The following is a 24,778-nucleotide window of genomic DNA, read 5'->3' as shown; positions in this document are numbered from 1 at the left end:
TGTTCTTACTTTAGAGAAAAGTACAGTAATGCTATTCATTTGTAAAATAAACCAGAAGAGCACTGAACCCCCATATGCACACAAGAAGTATCAGGTGATCTAGGAGGAGCAGTCATTTGGCCTGTGAAAACCAGAACCTGATTTTGGAAAACAAGAAAAGAATATTTTCACAAAAGGAGCTTTTGTTCAGTCCAACAGGCCTATGCAGAAGCAGTCAAATCCTGTATCAGTTGTGTACAGATGTACAGCCAGAGCTGATATCCAGCTCAAACAGCCTTATCATGGGTATGCTTAGCATCAAGTGCTCCTGGAGGCTGAAGATTATGCAGAAAGCCCTGGGTGTCTGTCAGAAGTTAACCTAGCAAGCATTCAAGGCAGCAGGTAGTTATCGGTACCCTCTGATGGCCCAATATAGTTGATAAAACCACCGTGAGATGAGAAGCAGACCATAGCTGACCTGAAGTATAACAAGCCACACTAGTGTACCCATAAATTCATTGATGATGATGACTTCCAGGTATTCAGTGAATGCTCCAGTATGTCCTGCAATGGCTAAAAATAAAATCAGAAAACTCATGCATATGAATCTCATCACAATTTAGTGACAAATTGTTTTACTCTCTTTTCTTCCCCCTTATCCATGGGAAGAGGAGCTGGGAGTCCGGGAACAGAAAAAGCAAAGTGTTAGAATGAGAACCGTTTTTGTGGTTTTATATTGTGCACATACACCCATGGATGATTCATTCACATGTACCCAGTCTTTGTTTAGCTACCAATTGCACCCTTGTCTTGAGTTTCTCTTGCTGTGGTTAACACCATGACCAAATACAACTTGGGGAGTAAACGGTTTGTTTCAATTCCATATAACAGTCCATTATTGAAGACTTGACAGAAGCTGACATAAAGACCATGGAGGAGTGCTGATTACAGGCTTGCTCTCCAAGGCTCACTTATGTCCTTGTAGCACCCAGAACCAGCAGCACTGTGTTGGCACCTCCCACAGTGACCATCAGTAAAGAAAATGAATCATTGGCTTGCCCACAGGCCAGTCGTGGGGCACTTTCTCAATTGAAGTTTCCTCTTCCAAAATAGCTCTAGAATGTATCAAGTTGACATAAAACTAACCAGCATACCCTTGTCATAGGCAAGACCTCTTCACAGTGACACATTGCTTGTGCCTCTGTCCCATAACCTTAATTATTGTCTCAGCTCTTCTCCTTGTTAGTTACTCTAAATTTTGGGAATTGATCATATTTGCAATAGGGGAAAAAATGTCCACCTGAGGTGTTCCCTCCACAACCTCCTACTTTTCCCCATTGTTCCAGTCAAGGTCCCAGAGAGAGCAAGAATTATTCCTGGAGCGGTAGTACACACATGTAACCCCAACACTTCACAGGCTGAAACAGGGAGATCACAAATTCTGTGCCAACTTGTGCTGTATTGTTTTAAAACAAACAAAGACTTTAAAAAGGATGTAGGGCAAATGCTGAGGTCTTTTTAAAACAGATTTTGTTGTTCTCAACCTTTTGTTATTACATTTGTTAACTGTATTGTCTGATTATTCTTAACTTTGTAACTTGTACAAACCATTTTACAATTTAAAAATACTAAGCTACCATTTAAAAAAATGGATTTTTTTTATTCTTTTTTACTTAAAATTTCCAACTGCTCCCCGTTTCCCATTTCCCTCCCCCTCCTCCCACATATTGCCCCCTCCCCCCACTCCCCTCCCCCTATCCCCACTCCACTTCTCCTCCCCCTAGTCCACTCCCCCTCCCTCTCGATACTGAAGAGCAGTCCAAATTCCCTGCTCTACAGGAAGACCAAGGTCCTCCCACTTCTATCTAGGTCCAGGAAGGTGAGCATCCAAACAGGCTATGCTCCCACAAAGCCAGTTCATGTATTAGGATCGAAACCTAGTGCCATTGTCCTTGGCTTCTCATCAGCCTTCATTGTCCGCCTTGTTCAGAGAGTCCAGTTTCAACCCATGCTTATTCAGTCCCAGTCCAGCTGGCCTTGGAGAGCTCCCAATAGATCAGTTCCACTGTCACAGTGGGTGGGTGCACGCCTCGTGGTCCTGATTTCCTTGCTCATGTTCTCCCTCCTTCTGCTCCTCATTTGGACCTTAAGAGCTCAGACGGTTGATCCAAATTGGGTCTCTGTCTCTCTCTCGATCCATCGCCAGATGAAAGTTCCTGTGCCATTCTCCTTGGCCTCTCGTCAGCTCTCATTGTCCACCACATTCAGAGAGTCCGGTTTTATCCCATGTTTTTTTCAGTAGCAGTCCAGCTGGCCTTGGTGAGCTCCCAATAGATCGGCCCCCCTGTCTCAGTGGTTGGGTGCACCCCTCATGGTCCTGACTTCCTTGTTCATGTTCTCTCTCCTTCTGCTCCTCATTATAACCTTGGGAGCTCAGTCCGGTGCTCTAGTGTGGGTCTCTGTCTCTATCTCTATCCATCGCTAGATGAAGGTTCTATGGCGATATGCAAGATATTCATCAGTATGATTATAGGATAGATTCATTTCAGGTTCCCTATCCTCAGGTGCCCCAATGAACTAACTGGGGACATTGCCCTGGGCTTCTGGTAGCCATTCCAGGTTCAAGTCTCTTGCCAACCCTTAGGTGGCTCCCTTGACTAAGGTATGTGTTTCCCTGCTCCCCCATCCAACCTTCCTTTACCCCCAATCACCCCAATTCCCCCAGTTCCCCTCATCCTCTCCTTCACACTTTTCTCTCCCCATCTCCCCTCATCCCCATCCCACCCCACCCCCCAAGATTCCCATTTTTTGCCCATCAATCTTGTCTATTTCCCATAGCTGGGAGGATATCTATATGTTTTTCCTTGGGTTTACCCTCTTGTTTAGCTTCTTTAGGATCACAAATTATAGACTCAGTGGCCCCTATCCATGGCTAGAAACCAATTATGAGTGAGTACATCCCATGATCTTCTTTTTGGGTCTGGGTTACCTCACTCAGGATCGTATTTTCTATTTCCATCCATTTGCATGCAAAATTCGAGAAGTCATTGTTTTTTACCGCAGAGTAGAACTCTAATGTATATATATTCCACACTTTCTTCATCCATTCTTCTATTGAAGGGCATCTAGGTTGCTTCCAGGTTCTGGCTATTACAAATAATGCTGCTATGAACATAGTTGGACAAATGCTTTTGTCATATGCTAGGGCATCTCTTGGGTATATTCCCAAGAGTGCTGTTGCTGGGTCCAGGGGTAGGTTGATCCCAATTTTTCTGAGAAACCGCCACACTGATTTCCAAAGTGGTTGCACAAGTTTGCAGTCCCACCAGCAATGGATGAGGGTACCCCTTTCTCCACAACCTCTCCAGCAAAGGCTATCCTTGGTGTTTTTGATTTTAGCCATTCTGACAGGTGTAAGATGATATCTCAAAGTTGTTTTGATTTGCATTTCTCTGATCGCTAAGGAGGTTGAGCATGACCTTAAGTATCTTTTGGCCATTTTAACTTCTTCTGATGAGAATTCTCTGTTCAGTTCAGTGCCCCATTTTTTAATTGGGTTAATTATCCTTTTAAAGTCTAGTTTCTTGAGTTCTTTATATATTTTGGAGATCAGACCTTTGTCTGTAGCGGGGTTGGTGAAGATCTTCTCCCAGTCAGTAGGCTGCCTTTTTGTCTTAATGACAGTGTCCTTTGCTTTACAGAAGCTTCTCAGTTTCAGGAGGTCCCATTTATTCAATGTTGCCCTTAATGTCTGTGCTGCTGGAGTTATACACAGGAAGCGATCTCCTGTGCCCATATGTTGTAGGGTACTTCCCATTTTCTCTTCTATCAGGTTCAGTGTGTTCAGATTGATATTGAGGTCTTTGATCCATTTGGACTTGAGTTTTGTGCATGGTGATAGATATGGGTCTATTTTCATTCTTCTACAGGTTGACATCCAATGGTGCCAGCACCATTTGTTGAAGATGCTTTCTTTCTTCCATTGTATACTTTTAGCTCCTTTATCGAAAATTAGTTGTTCATAGGTTTGTGGGTTAAAGTCCGGGTCTTCTATACGATTCCATTGGTCGACTGCTCTGTTTTTATGCCAGTACCACGCTGTTTTCATTACTGTAGCTCTGTAATAGAGTTTGAAGTCAGGGATGGTAATGCCTCCAGAAGTTCCTTTATTATATAAGATTGTTTTGGCTATCCTGGGTTTTTTGTTTCTCCATATAAAGTTGATTATTGTCCTTTCAAGATCTGTGAAGAATTTTGATGGGATTTTAATGGGGATTGCATTGAATCTATAAATTGCCCTTGGTAGAATTGCCATTTTTACTATGTTGATCCTCCCAATCCAGGAGCAAGGGAGATCCTTCCATTTTCTGGTATCCTCTTCAATTTCTTTCTTCAATGCCTTAAAGTTCTTGTCAAATAGATCTTTCACTTCCTTGGTTAGAGTTACCCCAAGATATTTTATGCTTTTTGTGGCTATCGTGAAAGGTGATGATTCTCTTATTTCCCTCTCTGCTTCCATATCCTTTGTGTATAAGAGGGCGACTGATTTTTTGGAGTTGATTTTGTAACCTGCCACATTACTAAAGGCGTTTATCAGCTGTAGGAGTTCTTTGGTGGAGTTTTTGGGGTCGCTCATGTACACTATCATATCATCTGCAAATAATGCAAGTTTAACTTCTTCCTTTCCAATTTGAATCCCCTTTATCCCCTTATGTTGTCTTATTGCTATTGCTAAAACTTCGAGAACTATATTGAAGAGGTATGGAGAGAGTGGACAGCCTTGGCGTGTTCCTGATTTTAGTGGGATGGCTTTAAGTTTCTCTCCATTTAATTTGATATTAGCTGTCGGCTTGCTGTATATAGCTTTAATTAAATTTAGGTATGACCCTTGTATCCCTAATCTCTCCAAGACTTTTATCATAAAGGGATGTTGAATTTTGTCAAATGCTTTTTCAGCGTCTAATGAAACGATCATATGGTTTTTTTCTTTCAGTTTATTTATATGATGGATTACATTGATAGATTTGCGTATGTTAAACCAGCCCTGCATCTCTGGTATGAAGCCTACTTGATCATAATGGATAATTTTTCTAATGTGTTCTTGGATTCGGTTTGCCAGAATTTTGTTGAGGATTTTTGCGTCGATGTTCATGAGTGAGATTGGCCTGTAATTTTCTTTCTTGGTTGGGTCTTTGTGTGGTTTTGGTATCAGAGTTACTGTAGCTTCATAAAAGGAATTTGGCAATGACTCTTCTGTTTCTATATTGTGAAATACCTTAAGGAGTATAGGTATTAGGTCTTCTTGGAAGTTCTGGTAGAATTCCGCATTGAAACCATCTGGTCCTGGACTTTTTTTGGAAAGGAGGTTTTTGATAACCGCTTCTAATTCTTCACGACTAACAGGTCTATTTAGGTTGTTCACCTGGTCCTGGTTTAACTTTGGTATATGGTATTTATCTAAAAAAGTGTCCATTTCTTTTACATTTTCCAGTTTTGTGGCATACAGGCTTTTGTAGTAAGATCTAATGATTCTCTGAATTTCCTCTGTGTCTGTGGTTATGTCTCCCTTTTCATTTCTGATCTTATTAATTTGCAAATTCTCTCTCTGCCGTTTGATTAGTTTGGATAGGGGTTTATTAATCTTGTTGATTTTCTCCAGGAACCAGCTTTTTGATTTATTGATTCTTTCAATTGTTTTCTGTGTCTCTATTTTGTTGATTTCAGCCCTCAGTTTGATTATTTCCAGTCTTCTACCCCTTCTAGGTGAGTCTGCTTCTTTTTTTTCTAGAGCTTTCAGGTGGGCTGTTAAGTCTCCAATGTGTGCTTTCTCTGTTTTCTTTAAGTGGGCAGTTAGTGCTATGAACTTTCCTCTCAGGACTGCTTTCATAGTGTCCCATAGGTTTGAGTATGTTATTTCTTTATTTTCATTGTCTTCAAGGAAGACTTTAATTTCTTTCTTTATTTCTTCCTTAATCCAGGTATGGTTCAGTAGTTGACTATTCATTTTCCATGAGTTTGTAGGCTTTCTGGGGATAGCATTGTTGCTGAATTCTAGCTTTAATCCATGGTGATCTGATAAGATACAGGTGGTTATTAATATTTTTTTGTAACTGTGAATGTTTGCTTTGTTACCGAGTATGTGGTCGATTTTTGAGAAGGTTCCATGAGCTGCAGAGAAGAAGGTATATTCTTTCCTATTTGGGTGGAATATTCTATAGATGTCTGTTAAGTCCATTTGATTCATTACCTCCATTAATTCTCTTATTTCTCTGTTCGGTTTCTGTCTAATTGACCTGTCCATTGGTGAGAGAGGAGTATTAAAGTCTCCTACTATTAATGTGTGCGGTTTGATGGCTGCCTTGAGTTTTAACACTGTTTCTTTTACGTACGTGGGTGCTTTTATATTAGGGGCATAGATATTCAGGATTGAGATTTCATCCTGATGAATTGTTCCTGTTATGAGTAGAAAATGTCCCTCTCCATCTCTTCTGATTGATTTAAGTTTGAAGTCAACTTTGTTAGAAATTAGTATGGCCACACCTGCTTGTTTCCTAGGTCCATTTACTTGATAAGCCTTATCCCAGCCCTTTATTCTGAGTAGGTGCCTGTCTTTGTGGTTGAGGTGTGTTTCTTGTAAACAGCAGAATGTTGGATCCTGTTTTCGTATCCAATCTCTTAGTCTGTGCCTTTTTATAGGTGAGTTGAGTCCATTGACATTAAGTGATATTAATGACCAGTGGTTGTTAACTCCGGTCATTTTTTTTAGTAGTAGATTTTGTGTGTTTCCCTTCTTTGAGATGTGCTGGTAAAGGGTCTCTAGATGTCTGAGTTACTGTGGTCATTGTTGGACTCCTTGATTAGTGATTTTCCTTCTATTACTTTCTGTAAGGCTGGATTTGTGGCTACGTATTGTTTAAATTTGTTTTTATCCTGGAAAATTTTGTTTTCTCCATTTATAGTGAACGAAAGCTTGGCTGGGTATAGTAGTCTGGGCTTGCATCCATGGTCTCTTAGTTTCTGCAGTACATCTATCCAGGACCTTCTGGCTTTCATGGTTTCCATAGAGAAGTCAGGTGTAAGTCTGATAGGTTTACCTTTATAAGTAACTTGGCCTTTTTCCTTTGCTGCTCTTAGTATTCTTTCTTTATTCTGTATGCTTTGTGTTTTGATTATTATATGGCGAGAGGATGTTTTTTTTTGATCCAGCCTATTCGGTGTTCTGTATGCTTCTTGAACCTTCATAGGTATATCTTTCTTTAGGTTGGGAAAGTTTTCTTCTATAATTTTATTAAATATATTTTCTGGACCGTTGAGCTGCGCTTCTTCTCCTTCTTCTATTCCTATTATTCTTAGGTTTGGTCTTTTTATTGTGTCCCATATTTCCTGAATGTTTTGTGATGAGAATTTGTTGGCCTTGCTGTTTTCTTTGATCAGCGTGTTTATTTTCTCTATGGTGTCTTCAGAATCTGAGATTCTTTCTTCTATCTCTTGTATTCTGTTGGTTATGCTTGCTTCTGTAGTCTCTATTCGTTTACCTAGATTTTCCCTGTCCAGCTGGCCTTCTGTTTGTGTTTTCTTCTTTGCCTCCATTTCAGTTTTTAAGTCTTGAACTGTTTCCATTATTTGTTTGATTGTTTTTCCTTGGTTTCCTAGGGTATCATTCACTGATTTACTCAATTCTTCAAACTTTCTGTTATACTTCTCATCCATTTCTATAAGGGCATTTTTTACATGCTGTTTAAGGGCGTCAATCACTTTCATAAAGTCAGTTTTATCTACTTCTTCATGATTAAGGTGTTCATGTCCTCCTGTTGTGAGGTCGCTGGGTTCTGGTGGTTTCATATAGTTTTTCAGATTGTTGGGTGAATTCTTGCATTGGCGCCTGCCCATCTCTTTCTCCGAATGCTCCCCTATGGATCTTCTTTTAACGGATCAGGTCTCCTTGCCTACTGATGTACTTTCCCAGTGATGCACCCTGCAGTGATAGCTCTCCTGGTGCTCCAGTGATGTCTCTCCTGGTACCAATATCAGATCTCCGTGCCCAAAGACGGCTCTCCTGGTACCCAGATTGGCTCTCCCACTGATGGCTCTCCTGGTGCCTAGATCAGATCTCCGTGCAGGTTGGGTAGTTCGTAAACAAAGCTCCTACCTTGCTTGGTGCAGGCAGGCCAGTGAACCAAAGGAAGTCTCGCCTGCCTACTTGCCCTGAGGATTTGCCCCCAGCGCCAGACAGACTGAGCTGGATGGTGTTATGTGCCCACAGAGGAAAGGGGGCAGAAGGAAGAAGGGTTCTGGATGCAAGCTGGGTGGGACAAGAAGAGAGAGGCAGTATGCAGGGTGTAGAGCCCCTGCAGGGAGCCCAGGGAGTATAGGGTGGGGGATGAGGAACTTCAGAGTTCCCTGTCCAGGGCTGCTTCCGCCGCCGCCGGTCAGGTCACAAACTCACCCCGCTGCTGTCTCTCCTGGTGCCTAGATCAGATCTCCGTGCAGGTTGGGTAGTTTGTAAACAAAGGCCTTACCTTGCTTGGTGCGGGCAGGCTGGAGAAACAAAGGGAGTCTCGCCTGCCTACTTGCCCTGAGGATTTGCCCCCAGCGCCAGACAGACTGAGCTGGATGGTGTTATGTGCCCAAAGAGGAAAGGGGGCAGAAGGAAGAAGGGTTCTGGATGCAAGCTGGGTGGGACAAGAAGAGAGAGGCAGTATGCAGGGTGTAGAGCCCCTGCAGGGAGCCCAGGGAGTATAGGGTGGGGGATGAGGAACTTCAGAGTTCCCTGTCCAGGGCTGCTTCCGCCGCCGCCGGTCAGGTCACAAACTCACCCCGCTGCTGTCTCTCCTGGTGCCTAGATCAGATCTCCGTGCAGGTTGGGTAGTTTGTAAACAAAGGCCTTACCTTGCTTGGTGTGGGCAGGCCGGAGAAACAAAGGGAGTCTCGCCTGCCTACTTGCCCTGAGGATTTGCCCCCAGCCGCCAGACAGACTGAGCTGGATGGTGTTATGTGCCCAAAGAGGAAAGGGGGCAGAAGGAAGAAGGGTTCTGGATGCAAGCTTGCTTGGTGCGGGCAGGCCGGAGAAACAAAGGGAGTCTCGCCTGCCTACTTGCCCTGAGGATTTGCCCCCAGCCGCCAGACAGACTGAGCTGGATGGTGTTATGTGCCCAAAGAGGAAAGGGGGCAGAAGGAAGAAGCAAATGAATAGATTTTAAAGTAGTGATGGGTTTAATACAAGTCTAGAGAACCAGTAAACAAAAGTATAAAAGGGCTTTTGTTGTTTATGCATATTGCTTGGAGTTTGAATACACTAGAGGAGGCTATTAATGCTTGTGTGTGTCGTCTCTAGTGCTGTGTGCTGTGTATCTAGACATAAAAGGGCTTATGACCCAACTTCCGGGGTGTAGCCTGGAGCAAAGCAGCTTTTCCCTTCCATCCCTCCCATGTGGAAAAGCTATTCCATTTTAAAGAAAGCAGCCAGCTGTGGCTGCTACAGTAGGCAGGCAGGCAGACAAGTCCCAATCAGATTCTTATAAACCAACACAGTAGTACTCGCTATGCATGAATAAAATATACTTGATCATGGCTGTTACATTTTTGCGTTAACCTTAAAAGGTATGCATGTGCACATGCATGTGGAGGCCAGAGGTTGATGTCAGCACACACACACACACACACACAAAGAGAAAGGAAAATGAAAATTTTAGACCAAGTCTTACCTGTCTGTAATGTACAGATTTTGCTTCTTGGTTGGCTTTTCTTAGCTCCTTGTATTTTTATGAGTAGTCTTGGACGAAGTTTCCTGTGGGTTTTTTTTTTTATGCTAAATAGCTTCTAAGCTACTAAGAATATTCCATTCCTTCCCTTTGTTTTTGCCTTAACAGATCCGAGCAGTTGGCAGGCTAAAAAGAGAACGTTCTATGAGTGAGAATGCTGTTCGCCAGAATGGACAGCTGGTCAGAAATGATTCCATGTGAGTAGAATCACAGCATTGTAGCTTTGTTTGTAGGAAAAGTCATTGTAGATTTTCTCCTGTATTTTGTCTATATATATCTTTTTCTAAATAATTCTCATAGTTTTTAAAATCTGTTTTACATCGATGGATAGCACCTTGTACTTGTACTTTCTGTAGTTATACAATCTAACAATTTTGTCTGTTGTGACAGCTTTTTAGTCCTGTTTTCCTCTTCTGTGTGTCTGTTCCTTTTAAGGAAACTGAATATTCTTTCTCCTTCACTTTTTGGTCAGTCTTCGTGAACTCATCAGGAACCCTTTGTGATGTCAAGCATCATGTTAGCTTCTCTGGGAACTCAGCAAACATCCAGCGATGACACGTCTCCTTTGAGAGCTTACAGAATAACTAGAGCACAGTACAATTACTGTTCTTACAGTGTACCATATTAAGTTATAGTTGAGACCTCGCTTCAGAGCAAAATGGTGCAGAATGGGCTCTTTGGGGTTAATAATCAGAATTAAAAGAAGACTATTTTTGTCTTCTCTTTGAAAGAAATCATATGAACAAATTCACTGGCATCTCTACCTAATCAGTGAAGTTGTATCCCAAATGTAAGTTTTTGTTTGCTATGTTGAAATTTTTGTTATTTTATGTGGATGCAAGGAAAAGTTGAGTTCTTTGATGACTTGGAGTCTCTCATGGTAGTTGGAGTTATCCTGAAGGATCACAGAGGAAGAAGTTAGGTTAAAATGAATATATGCCTCCTTTATGGAAGACTATCTGAAAGGCTCAACCATTAATGATTCAGTGTCTGTTTTCCTAAGGTATCTTATTGGCAGATGTCAACAGATTCATGAAACACATTTTTCTAAAATTGTTTCCAAATATACACATAGTAAATAGACACCACAGTTTAGTCGTATGGCTAATGTGGATAAAACAGCTCTAATCCAGTTACCTTCTGTATGTAATTGTGTAGTTGTAAGGCCGCAGAATCTTCTAGTAGGCTTTCCTACTATTTAAATTGTGACTTGCTGTTTAGGCTCTTAATTGACCTTTTATATCATTAAAATTAAAACATGATTACTTCAGTATTATATCAACCTTTTACAAAGTATATTGTATTGATGGCAGAGTTTAGATGAAGATAAAGGAAAAAGATCTATATGTAAGTTCCTCATAACACAAAGGTTAAGAGCTAATCAATACTTTATTCTCTTTAAATTGCCTTCATGGCATTTTCTATATATCTAATAAAAAACAAAGATTTTGATATTTTGCCCATTCTCATACCATCGTTACTATTTATAACTAAATTCCTAGTTAGAGCTTTCTTATGTCTAATTAACCTTAGGTCTTTGTATGATGTGCATAAAATGGGCTTTGTTCATTTGGTAAGCAAGAAACTATCCATACAGCTACAGTTACATCTGCTACAGAAATTGTTGAGCTCTTCCTACTTTAGCCTATTTTTTTAGATTGATTGCAGACTATTTCGCATGACCCTTTGCCTCCAATCTAGTTTATTCTACAGCTCATGAAGAAAAGTTTAAATGGGCCGGAACTTTGTTTCCTTAATTACTTTTAAGAAGCAGTGAGGTTGATTGTTGGCACAAAAATGAATTGTGACAGTAGAATCATAGTAGAATCATTTTCATTTATAAAAGCTGAATATGTAAAAGAAACGTAATTATTATTTAAGGTGGCACAGATCAGATTCTGCCCCAAGAAATAAAATTTCAAGGTTCCAGGCATCGATTTCTGCACCGGAGTACACGTAAGATTTTATCCGCTCTTTTTTCCAAGTAGGGGTTGCTTTAATTTTGCAGGCTTATGTTAATACTAATCTGTTTTACCACGTAACTGACACATAATACCCTAACTCTGTTCTAATACTTCTTCAGGATTTCTCAAACTGTCATTGTATTCTTTGGGACTGGGGGGCAACTCTAAGGAAGTTTTATATGGTTTGGGATATAGAAGAAAGGAAAATGAAATAATTTCTGTACATAAAGAGCAAATCCTTTTCTCTGTTCTGTATTTTGCTTTGGTTGGCCTATGAGTCCTCTGCAGATTACACTTAGCAGTCATGTTTTTACATTTCAACGTTTTTTTCTTGTTTTATTTTAATCCAGAGAAAAATGAAATCGTAAGTGTGGCTTGTCACTGAAATTGGTTGGTTGGTTTGTTTTATTTCGTTTCCCTGTAGAAAATTGTATTTGGAGCAATCTTTTGAGATCACTAAACTCTTGTTTTCTATAAGTATGACAAACAGTGTCTAAGAATGACTGCCCACTCTTTGACAGTGGAACATTTTGGTATGAAGTGTAAAACTTCAAGCAGCATGTGCAAGGGTCTAGATTCAGTACTCAGCTTTCACACACACATGCATGTACAAATAAACAGCGCTGTTCCCACACAACAAAGGAAACCACACTGCACACTGATGGCTGGTCATCTCTTCCTCTGGTTTCTTTCTGTACTTATTCGAGTTACTAAATTGCCTTAGTCATAGTAGCAGCAAATTATAGTTCTCTCTATTTAGGGTCCCGGAGAAGCCAAGTGTGGTGCCACACACATTTAATCCCAGCAGAGGAAGGTAGAGAGCTCTGTGAATCCAAGGCCAGCCTGACAGACATAAGCTATGTATGCTGAGATATTGTCTCCAAAAAATAAAAATAAAAATAAAGGTCCCAGAGAAATGTAATGGGAGTTTGTGTTTCAATGAAAATGTTTTTCTTTTTACTTTTTCAAAGAGGCTAGTTCTTCATCAAAGACATTAATTAACCTCACAGTTTGAGAAGCATCATTTCTATGAAAACCTGTGGCTAGAGCTCTCCTGCTTTAAACTTTTCTTTTAATGAGTTGCTCCAAGTCACTGATTTTCATTTAGTTCTGACATTGACTAGCCACTATCTATTTAACCTTGTGTGTCAGAGTCTGTGAGCGCGAGGAATAACATGTGAGCATGAGTGCTGCTTCAGAACTTCAAAGCTTCTGTGTGAGATACTAAACTTGAGAGTTTGCTGTTTTATAGCATGAGAAACAGGTAATTATCAAAGTGCATTTTATTAAATTATGCATAACGTGATATTTGTTTAAAGACCTGACTTCAGTGCCTTACAATATGTTTGTATTTTCTACAATAGTTGACTAGTCAAAATTAAACAATAAAAACAAAAATGTAACTAAGTGGGCAGAGATGAAAACCTAACTCCAAAATCGCTTTGTCCCTTCACGGTTGGTTCCAGTAGGAGGACGTTAGAACTCCTGTGAGTGTAGCATTATTCTCTTTGTCATTGTTGTCCTCAATGAAATAAATATATTGGTTAAAATGCATACAAGAATACCTGAAGTTGCTAAATTATTCTCCTAGTTCCTAATAAAAATTGCTAAATTATTGTTTCTAATTAAGATTTTTTTCACGTTACAATATAATTAATCAGCATAGAAGTGACCCTTCCTGTTCTGTTCGTGAGGTGCCCTGTAAACAAGTGAGAAGTTAAATTGGAACAGCCAGAAAATCCTTTTGTTTTCTGGTTAATCACGTATCTTTAATAGTATTGATAATGATTTCATTTCATGATCTGGGAAATGTAGTTCAATAAAGGACAGACTTGCTTAGCATGTATAAGCCCCTGGGTCTTGTCCCTGGCACTGGGGGAAATTTTTTTTTTAAGATGTTGTTTTGTTTTGTAGGATTTTATTTCATCTTTTACTGTCCTATGTAAATATTTCTGTTAAATTAGTTAGAGATTGTATAAGTTTTTTCTTGTTTATGACCATATCACATTTCATATGATCATAGAATCTTAGAATTGGAAGACATATGTAGTTGTTTTTATTTTAAATTTATTTTTATTGATTGATTTTCCTTATATGCATTAAAATTATCATTAAGAATATAGTGAGGACTTGTAGATTATTTTAGAATCCAACCTTCTATTCATTCCATCCTGAGAACTCCTTGCCATTAATTTGAAGTTACTTTAAGCTTGACTATTTTATAAGATGACCACCTCATTTCCTGTGTATGTATTTGAGATTTCTTTTTCTCCTTCTTTCATTTCTTGCTTTTTCTTTCCCTCCCTTCTTCACTTCCTTCCACTTGCTCACCTCAGGCATGCTAAGTAAGTACTCTACCAGTGAATTATGTTCTCAGCCTGTTTTCTGAATTTAAATAGTAGATAACTTTATATTTTTATATTTTAATGGAGAAAAATCCATCAAACTTTATTATAAATTTGGAACCCATCCATTGACATCAATGCTTTAAGATTATAATTCAAAATACTAAAAATAAATATTACACTAATTCTACAGCTGGTATACTTGTTAATGGGCTATATAGAAATGCTTGTGGTAGACCCTAAAATCACAGAAACAGAAACAGTGCTAATGTAAAACTTGCCTAATGAAAGTTGGCCAGTCTTGCTTCTGGCTTTATCAAGAATTGTAATCTTCCCAAACCTGTAACTCAGTGGCGGTGGTGTACATTGGGATTTCCTTCTTCCACTATTGTAATATCAGTCTGTCTTTCCATCTCTGTCAGTTTATCTGTGTTTTAGCCCCAAGGGGGACTCGGCTAGGAGTTTTTCTGCTGTGAGCCTCAACTTTACCCCCTTTTCCCACTCCCCAATATCTCCAGGATGCAGTAAATAGTGACACAGAACTTAAGTTTACAGTCCCATCCCTGGCGCTCAGCCTGGCTTCTTGCACACAGGCACTTGAGGCCTTGTTCTGTCTAGAGGATGTCTATGTGCAAGCCCCACATAGGCCGCACTTCAGCTGCTCTGGGGGTTTTGTTTGCTTACTTCTATTTCTTTTTCCCCAGCTGTGCTGGACTATTTATTGTGGGATTTGCCAAGTCCTATGAATCAGATTATGCATTGTTATTTTTATTTGTGTATGTAGGTATATATAAGATTATACATTGATATTTATATATAGGTATATATCAGATGTGTGTGTGTGTGTGTGTGTGAGTGATTATACATTGATGTATTTTTACCCAGAAGAATTCCAGTCTCTACTGGCATTTAAAAACATCAGTTTGTCTTGACATTGTTAGGCTAAGTTCTAGAATTTCTGTATATGCTAGGATTTAGCTTATTTTTCTCTTCTAAGTAGTCTTTGGAAAAAAGTACAGTTTTCATATTTATTGCACTTTTCTCTTTAGATCATGAAGATATTGAAAGTTGTTCCTAAACTTAGAGATTTTGTTTTATTTTAAAAATAGCTTTGCTTTGGTGGTTCCCACTTTTAGATCCTGCTGGGGCATAGGCAGGCAGGTCTTTGGGTTTGAGGCCAGCCAGGGCTACAGAATGAGACCCTGTCACAAGAAGCAAAGCAAGACAAAAATTAAAAACAAGGTCACCCTAGTGAGTTTTGCTGCCTGAAACTATCGAGCCTCGGCTTTCTGTAAAGAGAAAAGTCTCAAGTCCACGGGTCAGTTACATGTCTCATGCTTCAATATTAAACAGCTCTCTAAATATACCAACATAAATATTAAGAATTTAGGCCAGAACTATACAAATAGCTTTGTCTAAATGTGCTCAGCTCACCAAAAGAAATTGTGAATCTCAGCTCTTAAAGAAGGAATTGTTGTCGCTGGGAAGCCAAGAAATAGTTGTTCATCTGCCCTCGTGATAACTTAAATGCCTTGTCTTCCTTAATTGTATTCCCATTGTAATCCTGGGAAGTTTTATGTTTTAGTCATTTAGCTAATTAAATTAAACAATCAAAATGCAACTACAGTTTTTGAGGATTTAGCTCATGATTTAATTAATTTCCCATCATAAACTCAGCTTGCTTCCTTGTCTTTGTGAAGTATTTGAAATGATGTCTTTATGTCCTCATGCTAGATTCATGTGTTTAGAGGTTGATATTTACATACAGAATCCTGGGTCCCACTCTATCATCTGTGAGTCGTGGCAGTGTTGATTCTCAGGTGTTTGCTTTACTGAATTGCTATGTATGAGTGACTCTGAATAAACCGTGCCTCCTTTCTCCTGTACCAAGCTTTGAGCACACTCATTACTGAATTCTTTCCCTCCCAGTTGTTCTTTCCGCTCAGGTTGATACTTAGAATTACAAACCGGCTGGTGTTGTTTCATGGCTGCTTTTTAAAAAAAAAATTCAAAATGTTTTTTAACTTCATGTGCTTCATTGTTCTCTTAAGATAGATTGAGTGAAGGTGGGAAATGTGGGCAAAAAAACAGATTTAAAAACTGCTCTGCTGAAGTTTTATGAAAATCTGACTTGAGTGTTTTTCTCTTCATTTGCTGTGCTTATGTGAACAGTGTGACACCATCGCCACCACAGACTCGGGTCTGTCCTCCCCATATGCTACCTGAAGATGGAGCTAGTCTTTCCTCTGCCCGTGGCATTTTGTCGCTTATCCAGTCTTCTACCCGTAGGGCTTACCAGCAGATCTTGGATGTGCTGGATGAAAATCGCAGGTGACTAGCCATCAGCGGCTTTGCTGCTCTGTTGCGTCTGTTTTGGCTCCTTACTTACTGGACTGTGGTGTTGTCTTTTTTGTTTGCTCCCTTTAGTCTCTTTCTAAGATGCAATGGTTTGAAATGGCTTGCTTGCTTTCCTTTTGTTTGAAATTATTGTCCAAACTTCACATTTCACAAGGTTACATTGGCTTTCAGTTGTAAAAGGCATTTTGTTCTGCACGTAGGAAGGGCAACAACATTTTTCAAAAGCTTTGCTGACCTATTCTGAGTGCTCAATTCCACCTGCAGACATGGTGCAGGGACTTTGGACTGAACACACTAGTTGTCTTCAGTCTTTTGATTTCATTCTCTGTTCTAGTGAAGTAATGAAGAAGGCAGGAGATGTTGCTGTAGCTCCCAGTATACTTTTCTATTAGCTCTGGATTCTAGGCCTATACTAGAATTCTATGTGCTGTTACTATTTTTGGATAATGCTGGTATTTTTCAGTATATTCAGAGATAATACCTCACTTTTGAACATCTCTAAGTATATCATTAGAATTATACTTCAGTTTGTTTAAACAGTAATTTTTTCTCATCGTTTAAAATACCTTTGTCTCACTTCATTAACTCGGAGTGTTTTAGAAAGATGGACTCCCAGAGCTATGTTGACATCATGTGAAAGTCAGATAAGCTTCACTCCAGCTGTCAGCATTGGTCTAGTGGCTTTGAAAGTCGGTGTTTGCATTTTTATCTTCATTTTATTAGACTGTTAGTGTTTGCATTTTTGAAGGAATCCCAACAATTAAGCCTTAATTTCTTAACCTGGTGTCTCTGGCTTGCTCAGAACAAACTTATTCTTGCTGGGCCTTTAGTCCTCTCAGCTCTTCGCCTGTGTCATTCGTGTCTGGGCTACCCATGCTGTTGATCCAGGGCCTTCTGGATCCAGATCCTGTCTCCCGAGGTTAACAGAATGGTGCATACTGGGCCATAGAACTTCACACTGTAGTGAAGAAAGCTTTGAAGCCTACGGCACTAGGAACGAATTACTGTACATATCTATGTCCGTATGTATATAGAGATACACTTTTTTAATTGTTGGTTTGTGTCTTTTCCTCTAAGGGTTTGAGTCCCTTTTTTTGCTCTCTGAAGCTTCATGGACTCTATTTGGAAGCGATGACAGCAGGGTTCAGAAGGAATGGTGTAGATAGAGGGAATCTCTCAGATTCATTCTTGATTCTGCCACTCAACAGCTAACTGCATGCCGGCCTTAAGCATATAACTAGTGTCTCTTTTCTGGGCCTCCGTTTCTTCATCTGATGAGAAGGTGAAGATGGGATTATACTTGGCTAACTAGATTATTGACACAAATCTTCTGCCCTTCACCATTATTTAAAATGTGGACTGATTGCTTCAAATTGCTTTCTTGGTATAGCAGGAGATCCAGAAAGCACTGGCCTTAGGAGCTCAGATTGATAAAGACTGCTTCCACCTTCTTCTTTCAAACCATTTTTTTTCTCCACCAGATACCTTTAGCTTTTTCGTTATAGTACTCCTTAGGAGAGATTACATTCAAGAGTCAGAATTTACATGGCCAGTGCTATTGTACTGAAGACATCTGGATGAAAAAGTGATGTCTAGATCATACGTAGGTGAAATCATCACTAAGTGACAGAGTTACCGTCCACTGTTATTTTCCCTCCTCCTGCACATCCACAGCTCAGATACAGGGATGTGGCACTTGGGGGAATGTGGATTTTTTTCCTCTATGCTGAAAAAAAAAAAAAAAAAAGCCTAAAGTTCAAGTATACAAAATGTGAATCTTACCAGCGTAAAATTTATGTTTTTACTATGAAAAACTATTTAGAACGTTAAGTGAGTTTATATTTTATTTTTACATTATAATAACTTCAAATTGTCATACTAACCCAAATAAACTTTCTGAAATTGAAGAAAGAGCTAGATGTGGTGAATCACATCTTAATTCCCACACTTGGGAGTCTGCAGCCGAGAATCACCCTGAGCTCAACACCAACCTAGGGCATAGAGTAGAACTTTGAGTCAAAAATCAAGAATGAGCTGGGCATGGTGGCATATGTCTAATCCCAGCAGCACTCGGGAGACACAGATGTCTTTGAGTTCCTCAATAAATCCCATCACTTGGTACCTGGGGTCCCAGAAAGTGAGGGTCTCCTCAGTCTCACGAGTGCTTTCATTACGCAGAGGGTTTGCTTGTTTGTTCTGTTTTAGTTGTACAAAGTTTAATCGGAATTTAAAATGTCAAATCAGTTTTTATTTCTGCTATGGAAAACGTTGGCCTAATTTTTCAAAGAAATGGGAATGTGAAATTTGGATAATGCTCTACTTGCATGATTATAAAATAAGACTTCTTAAACAGTGTTCAGCGCTTTTATGTTCCTTGCTTTCATCATTTTTTTTTTCTTTTCTGTGTTATTGCTCTTGGCTATTTTGTTAATACAATATCTTTGCACTTGGGACTGCACATTAAATGTAGCGTGTTTAAACTAGAACTATTTGTCAGAAAAAGTAAGAGCTTCCTGTTTGTTTTTTATTGTAAAATGATGCAGATTCCTAGTTTCCCAGCATACGAACTCATTTTAATTTGTATGTTAAGTGGCACTGTATGCTGTACGGGGTTTTCTTCCTCTGGTGAACTTGGTTCAAGTAATCTAAACAGAGTTAAGCACATAAACCAAGTGACTTCCTAGGTGCTATTACAAAAGTTCATACACAACAGTTAGTGCTGAGCATTTGGAAAACTGGCCAAAACACCAGGTGTTCCTTACCCAGTTGGCTGCAGTGCAGCACTGTTAAGATTTGTCATTTGCTGGGCAGAACGTGCCCGTCTATTCTATATTTGCTAGAGCTATGCATCTCATTCTCAGTGTAAGGTACTAACATCTTCTAGAGAACTCGGTCTGTTACATGCAAAACATTGTTTAAGCATTAATACATGAGTTGTACATAAGCATTTAGGGGGGTGGCTTGATTATTTTTAGTTTTTCTTTAGCAGGCTGTACTAGATTTTGAATGAGTGGAATAAGAAACCAATATATGAAAGGTTTCTATTTTTGGCAAGTATCCATAAAATATGTAACATGGAAGACTACAGTTCGTAGAGTATTGTGAAGTGTGTTATAACTTTTAATTCTCGGTCCTCCAATCAGCCTGTTTAATTACTATAATAGTTGATATTTTGTAGAAAAGAAATGCATTCTCTTAATTTAGACCATTTATTTACTCAAAAATGTCAGTCTACAAACTAATACTAAAATTTGGTAGTCTTAGCATTTCCTTCTCTTTTGCTATTCTAACTACAAAATACACTATTGAACTATTTTTTTATATTAAATAATTCTTATGGTAGAAACTGGTACTTGAATGAAGTTTCTAATTTTGCCAAATACCTGTCTAATTTACTTTTATATTATATGTATCAATTGCCAGTGTGAGAAGACAAAATGAGATACGTTGTGAAAGGTAACTGTATTGTTTATCGCTCTGCATTTGTAAAAGGGAAATCTCTGTGGTGGAATATGTTCAATATGGCAGATCATTTTGTCCATATTAACACACTCTTTAAAACCCTTTAGGAAATACACAGAACTGGCTTCATTTCATTAGCCATTCTCATATTTTTTGTAATTTAAGTAACTGCAGTACATAGTTTTTCTTCACAAACTAGAAGACTTAAAAACCTATCTGAAGAATGTGTGCTTCAACATGTTTTATAGCGAGCAGAGTGAGCCAAACCTGTCTCTCCCTCGAGTCTCTTAAGCCCTTTCATTCTGAGCTCCAAATATATCCTTATTTGGTGCGTATAGTTACTTGAGGGCATGCAGAAACTCAATGTTAAATTTTTCCTTTATAAACTAAGTTGTTTAAAAAAAAAAGTCACATATAGGGCTAGGACTGTAGATCAGTTGAAGTGCTTGATAGCATTGAAAGGGCCAAGCTTTGCTTTCCAGCTCCACAGGAAGTGGGGTGTGGAGGATCAGAAGTTCAAGGCCATCCTCAACTCCACATAACTTGGGGCCAAACTGTGGTGTATGAGACCCTGTCAAAAAAGAAAAGAAAAAATTAAAAGCAGAAAAGAAAATGGTGATTTATATTCCACAACTGTTACAACATCAGAAAAAGATAGAACATGTGTTTTCAAACCCTGTGGTGGTTGTCAGTATACATACAGTGAAGCAAACCTGCTGGCTTAGAAGAATGTCCGTACACGGAACCTCTTCTCATCTCTCTCTGATTATTATCTTAAAGACAATTCGCTGGTGCAGCTTTAGAATATGTTTTTTGATTTTAACAAATTTAATTGGAAAGGTTCCACCTTAACCTGGTAGAAGACTGACTGTCCTCTGACCTCAGAGCATGGACTGAGACTAAATGAAAAGCCCCACAAAGTTTTCCAGTGCACACGGTCCTCCTGCAGCAGCCCTGTATGTCACTCGTGGTTGTCTCAAGCTCAGACACTCACATGCTGCTGTCTCCCTACGGGACACAGCTGCCCTAGGGAAGGAATTGTGGGCAGTGGGTATTTCTTTAAATTCCTAGTTTATATTTATGACAACCATGATCATGCAGGTGCTACTAACAGGTTCTTGATATGCTTTTAGTGTTGCTAGTGGCTATATTTTCTCCAGTTGGAAAAGAGGAATTACACTTTTTAAACAGCACCATATGTTGGTGCTATTTTTCCATAATGTTTCTTTTGTTTTTCAATTATGAAGTGTTAAATTATGAAAATCATTTAAAATGGGAAGGACATATGAAACAGATTTTCAAACCATTTGAGGGTTATTATATTGTACTGAAGCATACAATATAATCCTATCTGACTTTTATTTGTCTTGTTTTTGCTTTATTTTTGTACTCTGTTTCCCGACTCTGTCTTGTGTCTTCTGCAAAAACCTGCCCTAGACCTGTGTTGCGTGGTGGGTCAGCTGCCGCCACTTCTAATCCTCATCATGACAACGTCAGGTAACTTGGAGACTTTGTGATTACCAAAGGACACAAAGATTTGATGGAGCTTGTATTGTGTAGGACATCATAATGCATGCCATAACCATGATTGTATACATGTATACAACATAGGCCTCTGCAACTTTCTCTTACGAAAAATTTTGTTTTGCTAAGAATGGGGACAGTAATTAGTCCTGACATTTGTCCATCAGTGTATGAGAACATTGTATAATATTAAAAATTATGGTAGGATATGGTGGCATATGCCTTTAATTTCAGCACTCAAGAGGCAGAAGCAGGTGGATCTCTGATTTTGAGGCCAGCCTGATCTATATAGTGAGTTCCAGGTCAGCCAGAACTACACAGTGAGACCCTGTCTCAACACCTCCCACCCCACCCCCCAAAAAAAAGTATGGCGTGGTATAATAAGAATATCTGATATACTTTATAGTCAGTATTGTAGTAGATTTATAAAGAAAATAGAGAAAAGATATAATCTTAAATCTTGTTTTATGTACATAACTTTTTATCACCTATTGAGCTAAGCCTTTGTCTCTTGTATTTACCCTTTTCATATTATCAGATACGCTAAGCCCAAGTCATGAAGGGACAAGGAGTGGCAGATACAAATGTGGTCTTAGGGGCCATAATCTTCAAGGAGTTCCCCTGTCTTCTGTAAGGACACAGAAGACAGATGCTGTCACTAATTGATGCTGTTACTAATTTTCCAGACCAGTTTTAAGAATTGCTAACTTTTCTTCTCTTCTTCAGAAGAGCCTGTCATGTTGTAAAAGAGAAAAGGGAACCATCCATGTCTTGTTAATCTCATTCATGTTGCCTTGATGTCCCTGGCCACTGTGCTTACTCATTTCTTCTGCATCTTAATTTAGGCCACACTGGTTTCCCCTGACAATTTTCTGTTGGTTTTTAAATCCATTTAACTTTCTGAGAAGGTGTTTTCAGTGAGTGTAGTTTTTAGTTCTGAGAGATGCAATTTTAGTTTAAAATAATTTCATACTTTTTTTTTGTTTTAAATTGAGGATGAAATCTTAACTTTTTTACAAATAAAAATTATCTTTAGGTTTCTAAAACTGGCTTAGTATTAAAATGGTAATTTTTCATGTATACTTTATTTCTTTGTTAAGACTGGTTTTCTTTGTGGGGTGTGTGTGTATGTGTTGATGTGTATGAACATGTCTATTCCTTTACCTTTGTGTATGGCAGGGGGTGGGAAGTATCTGTGTGGTTGCAAGTGCATATGCATGGAGAGCCAAAGGTCAACCTTGGTGTCATTCCTCAAGTGTTATCCACCTTGGTTTTTGAGACAGGGTTTCTCACTTTGCTTGGAACTTGCTGATTGAGCTAAGTTGGCTTGCCAGCAAGCCACAGGAATCCTCCTGTCTCTGCCTCCCCAGCACTGGGATTGCAAGGATGCTTCACCATGCCCAACATATTTTTGACACAAGTTCTAGAGATCAAACTTAGGTCCTCAATTTTTGAAAGTAAGCATTATTGGCTGAGTGTCACCCAGCCCTGCATTCACCTTTGATACAGGTGCTGGTATTCTTTCATAACCCCCTCCAGTTACTCATTTCATGTGTGACCTTGGGGAAATAGAAAAGTTTTATTTTGAGCATAAAATATAGAAAGGAAAAGATCTTTGACACATAATTTTCCCCACTAATATTTAATAATTTGTGGGGCCAGGTTGTATTATTGTGGTTCTGGGGACAAACCCAGGGAGGTGCACAGGTAAGCAAGTGCTTTATTTCTGAGCTAAACCCCCTAATCCTCATAATTCTGTTTTAGTGTGCATGAGTAGTTTGCTCAGTTTATAAACTCGCAGTCCTATTGTCTACTTAGAAACTGAGTTTATTTCTCCTAACTGATGAAGTTTATTTTAAATATTTCTAGACACATTGTTTCTAAGAGAAAAGGCATGACTAATATGAACAGTCTGACCTAGCCATAAGAGAAAATGTGAGTCAGAGATTGCTGTAGATTGTTTATATTCACCTTTGCATGCTTTATTAAGGTGGTTTTAACATTTGAAACAGTAAAACTTTGTGCATAGGCATATTAGCATGCCTGAATGAGATATTTAATTCTACTTCATGTCCTTTTATGTAAGGTTATGTAGGTTCTGTAATGAGAAGGTGCTGGGAATATTGGAGTAGGTGATTCATGCGCCAACTCTTTGTGGCTTACAGAAGAATAACTTTTAATTTTAGAGTCTACTCTTGTAGAAAGGTTACCATGTCATTTCACTAAAATAACCATATAGAATATAAAGTATATACACATATAAAGAAATTTGTATTGTATATAAAATATATCTCAGTAAAAGTGTTCATTAAAATGAATTTTAAAATACAGAAACCTGGTGCTTGGAAGATGGCTTAAGAAGTTAAGAGTGTTTGCTGCTCTTCCAGAGTTCTCGAGTTCAGTTTCCACACGCATGTGGATAGCTCATAATCACCATCAGTAACTGCAGCTCCAGGGGACCCAGTGCTGTCTCCTGGCCTCCTCATGTACCCATGTGGAATATACTCAGATACACATACATGAACGCACACGCACACACACACACATTTCACATTCTTTTCTTAAAAATATAGAAACCCAGACAAATGGAAGAAATGGCATTTCTACATATTTTTTTGAAATTTTATGCCAGGCTTGGTACATGTTTGTAACCCCACCACTGGAAGGATGAGGTAAGAGGATCAGGAGTTGATGGCCGTCTACTGCCACATAGCAAATTTGAGACCAGTCATGTGAGACTTCATCTCTGCAATGCCACTGTATCCCCAAGTCAGTGCTCTTTTGGAAGTGAATGCATTTTAACACAAAGTGTTTTCTTTTTGCATTGTTTTGGTGGTTTCCAGCATTACTATTTTATATGCAGCCTCTTGTTGGCTTATTGAGATACTTCTGTAGCAAAGTGTAGTTACAAGAGATTTAAAAGATGGATCACTCATTTTTGTGGGAGAATACAATAAAAAGTAACTGGAAATCAGATGTAAAGTAAAAAATGGCCAAAGAAAGGCAGGCAGAAGTGGAAGAGTAATAAATGATCAGTCTTCTGTCTGTTGACTTTGCATTCCCTGCCATTGAGTCTCTGTCTACAAAATGACGTGTGGACATGGCTCATACATAACTCTCGTGTGTCAGTGTGTCCTACAGTGGCAACTCTCAGGTCCTTTCAGACGGAAACCCTTCCTTTAACATTGCTGCATTTTTCTGCCTTGAAAAAAAGTATCCAGTAAGAGTTTTTCTTTTTTTCCCAGCATCATAGGTAGTCAGCTTAAGCTATTGTCCCTTATTTGTGTTGATTCACATGAGAAATGCTTATTTATAGTTAAGCACGAGTCTTTTAAATACTTCTTTGAGTAGTATAAGACACAACACATGACTTAACAATTACTGT

At 39.1% G+C, this 24,778-nt stretch overlaps 1 protein-coding gene across 13 annotated transcripts in view; it reads left to right on the top strand.

Annotated features, from left to right (window-relative positions):
* Positions 1-24,778, top strand: part of Mff (mitochondrial fission factor) — a 35,292-nt gene that overhangs the window by 9,232 nt on the left and 1,282 nt on the right. For 5 of the 13 annotated variants that reach the window (XM_057751999.1, XM_057751965.1, XM_057752016.1 and 2 more), the window contains 5 exons: positions 9,849-9,937; positions 11,622-11,696; positions 16,222-16,380; positions 19,831-19,863; positions 21,307-21,366. In XM_057751999.1, coding sequence (XP_057607982.1) covers positions 9,849-9,937; positions 11,622-11,696; positions 16,222-16,380; positions 19,831-19,863; positions 21,307-21,366 — 416 coding nt within the window. The remainder of the gene's footprint in view (positions 1-9,848; positions 9,938-11,621; positions 11,697-16,221; positions 16,381-19,830; positions 19,864-21,306; positions 21,367-24,778) is intronic. The other 8 variants (XM_057751990.1, XM_057751982.1, XM_057752032.1 and 5 more) reach the window with 8 other exon arrangements.

This window comes from Chionomys nivalis, chromosome 2 (genome assembly GCF_950005125.1).
Source record: "Chionomys nivalis chromosome 2, mChiNiv1.1, whole genome shotgun sequence".
Taxonomy (NCBI): domain Eukaryota; kingdom Metazoa; phylum Chordata; class Mammalia; order Rodentia; family Cricetidae; genus Chionomys; species Chionomys nivalis.
The sequence above is the reverse complement of the archived record's forward strand: the minus strand, read 5'-3'. Positions and strand labels throughout refer to the sequence as shown.